The sequence below is a fragment of the Alexandromys fortis genome, unplaced genomic scaffold (assembly GCF_014885135.2).
Source record: "Alexandromys fortis isolate MF-2015 unplaced genomic scaffold, M_Fortis_MF-2015_v1.1 scaffold_17, whole genome shotgun sequence".
Classification (NCBI taxonomy): domain Eukaryota; kingdom Metazoa; phylum Chordata; class Mammalia; order Rodentia; family Cricetidae; genus Alexandromys; species Alexandromys fortis.
Genome location: NW_026067896.1, coordinates 6,109,964 through 6,112,829, shown reverse-complemented (window position 1 = coordinate 6,112,829; position 2,866 = coordinate 6,109,964). Strand labels below are relative to the sequence as shown.

General features: G+C 40.8%; 1 protein-coding gene across 1 annotated transcript; it reads right to left on the bottom strand.

Annotated features, from left to right (window-relative positions):
- Nucleotides 1-2,178: 2,178 nt before the first annotated feature.
- LOC126513678 (60S ribosomal protein L36a-like) lies at nt 2,179-2,529 on the bottom strand. The gene has a single exon (XM_050162185.1). It carries the CDS (start codon nt 2,491-2,493, stop codon nt 2,179-2,181), a length of 315 nt encoding a protein of 104 aa, XP_050018142.1. The 5' UTR covers nt 2,494-2,529.
- Between the last annotated feature and the right edge of the window lie 337 nt (nt 2,530-2,866).

The window sequence follows — 2,866 nt, the reverse complement described above, 5'->3', positions numbered from 1 at the left end:
CTTGCCCTTTCTGACCTTCCTAGGGCTTTGCTTTGGGAACAGCTTGTTACTCACTTTATCTGTAGCCTTTTCATACCCTGCTGAGAGAGCTTGAGAAGTTCCTCTGCTTCCCCATCACTCAACTGGCTCCTCTCTTCTGGTCACCCCAAGCAGCTTATCTAAATTATTTTACTGATCACCTACTGTTAAGCAATTAGAAATATTGTGACATCTCTTCACTATAAGTGAGACCATAGTGGGTATCTGTGGGGAAACGTGTATTTTATCTTTAAAATGAACTTTTAGTATTAGAATGGCCCCATCCAAAAACATTTATATTGTATCAAATTGTAGATTTTTTTCAAGTTACCTCTTCAATAACTACAAAAATACTTTTGAACTTCCATTGACTTATTAATAGCTATTACCTTGTGACTATACCACATGACACTGGATGTTTCATCTGCTTCCTAATTTGTCTTTTGGGGGGATATTCGTTGTCTTTCATTTTAGAGATTTATAATACAAACATATAGTATCTCTCCCTTCCCTTTTCTCCATCTAAATCCTCCTGTACACCCCTCCTTGCTCTTTTTCAAATCTCTCTTTTTTATTAATTGTTACCTGAATATATGTAAATAAATACGTATATATGGCATTTACATATTGAACACACACATATGCACATATGTCCTTTTCCTAAATATAACCTATTCAGGCAGTATGATGTCACTTGTGTATTTTCAGAGCTGGCCGTTTGGCATTGGATAACCAATTGGTGTGCTCCTTCCTGAGGAAGACTATTTCTCCTGCTCTCCTTATGCCTTTGTTGTCTGCAGTTCTTGTGTAGGGCTGAGACCTCATGGGCTTTCTCATGTCTGCTTTAGCATGTCTATGGTCGTTCAACTTCGTAGAGGCTTTGGAATTCTGCTTCTAGTTGGTCATGGAACTCACTCTCCTTCTTCCTTTACTGTAAGGAGGAATCTAGTCTGAGATAATGTTTTATAAGGATTCCACGTGAGCAAATCATTACTAGATCTTTAGGGGGATCTGGAAGTCTTTGCTCCTGTAAAAAGCAGGGAAGGCAGTTCCTCATCTGAAATACCTACAATTTTCCTTTAGGGTCAATCCCAGTACCCTCCAGGATTAGAGTACTGGGGAGCCTGTGAAATCCCCCTCTCTCCAGAATTCAGGCTTCATGTCTTAAAGTGATAGGCTGTGTGTAGGCCATTGTTAGGCATCCAATAAAAACAGTAGCCTCAAAGGAAAGAAGTCTGAACACTGAGCCCGTTTATAGCTTCCATTCCTAGCAGTATACTCATAAAGGCTTTGTGCGGGAACTGTGTGGCTGTTCAGGGGTTTTGATGCTATCCACAGAACAAGTCATCCTCCGCCATTGCTTAAAGCTTCCTATTCAGAATGTTCTTTCATTAGTGACGTTAATGAAAGACAAGGAAAGCCCTTTGTAGACCTACTCTATTTCAGCAGACCTATGGGTTTGTCTCAACACCAAGATTTCCTTTTCACTAGCGTCCTCCAGGCAGCACTTCCAGAATTCTCCTCATGCAGACAGGCTGTGTCTCCACTAGTTCTTTCACATATTCTTAGCTTGGGCTATTTCTTCCTTTATCTAAGACATGAATAAAGACAATTATTGGCATCTGATTACAAGGCGGCTCTTCCTTTACCATGGAGCTTTAAGGAAAGATCCTAGTGGAACTGAAGACTCACGAACAACTGAAGAGTTAGGGGCTTCATTATTCTTACACTGCTTGTCCTTCTTGTCCTGGACAACTTACTTGTCCAGGAGGTTTTTCCTCTTCTTGGGCAATGGCATGAAAGCTAAGCTACCTGTAAGCGAATGGTTGTAGATGAAGTGGACTTTCCTTCGGGGTCTTTATTTCTCATCTCCACTCGTATATCCAATGGGTGATTTGCAAAGACTGAAAGAAGCAAACACCTGGCGGGTATTTAAAGTAATTACAATGCTAAATGCCAAAGTCCGAACCCATGGGGTACTGGTGAGAAATGAAAAATTTGTACCTCGGCAAAACCAAAGCCAAATATAGAAACTAGCGACCCTGACATGAATGGTGCCATAAATCGGAAGAAACAAGATGGCTTTGGTTTAAACTATTTTTTTTTTTTTTGAGTGAAAGCTCGTGATTTTATTGTCTTCATAACAAGGTCAGCTTAAAACTAGATCACTTGGCCCTTTCTCTTCTTATCACCACCCAGTTCAAAATGCTTGCATCTCTTAATAGCCAGCCTCCTCTTAGATCTGCAGTTGGGCTCCACACTTTCCAGTCTCAGCACAATCTTCTTTGTAGTTTCCGCCTTTTTGCGGAAAACAGGCTTAGTCTGCCCACCATAGCCACTCTGTTTCCTATCATAGCGCCGCTTTCCCTGGGCATACAGAGAATCTTTGCCCTTCTTGTACTGGGTCACTTTGTGGGGTTGGTGCTTGCCACATTTCTTGCAGAATGTCCGCCGGGTCTTAGGAACGTTCACCATGTTGGCAGATGCGATATCGGCACAGAAAGAAAGCAGTTTAGACTAATTTTATATAGATAATGAAAATATTCAGCCACACAACCACTACCTGTGCATGATGCTGCTCCTGGCATCTAAAATACATTGCATGCAGCTGTGGTAAATCACCGGGTTGAAACTCTTGCAAATACTTGTGTATGTGTTGTGAAGGAAGAGATTGATATTTGATAGAAGAGTTGATAGCATTATTGCTTCCTCCAAAGTGTATCAATGTTGATGTCCGTGATATTCTGGAGAAATTTAATAATTCTCAGCATGTTTTCGAATCTTTATCCTTTGCTTTCTCCCCCTTTTCTCCTACTATTGAAACAACTTTATCTCAGATCAAGCTTTC

Coding starts and splice junctions, on each gene's coding strand:
- LOC126513678 (XM_050162185.1), bottom strand. CDS start 2,493: ATGGTGAACGTTCCTAAGACCCGGCGGACATTCTGCAAGAAATGTGGC.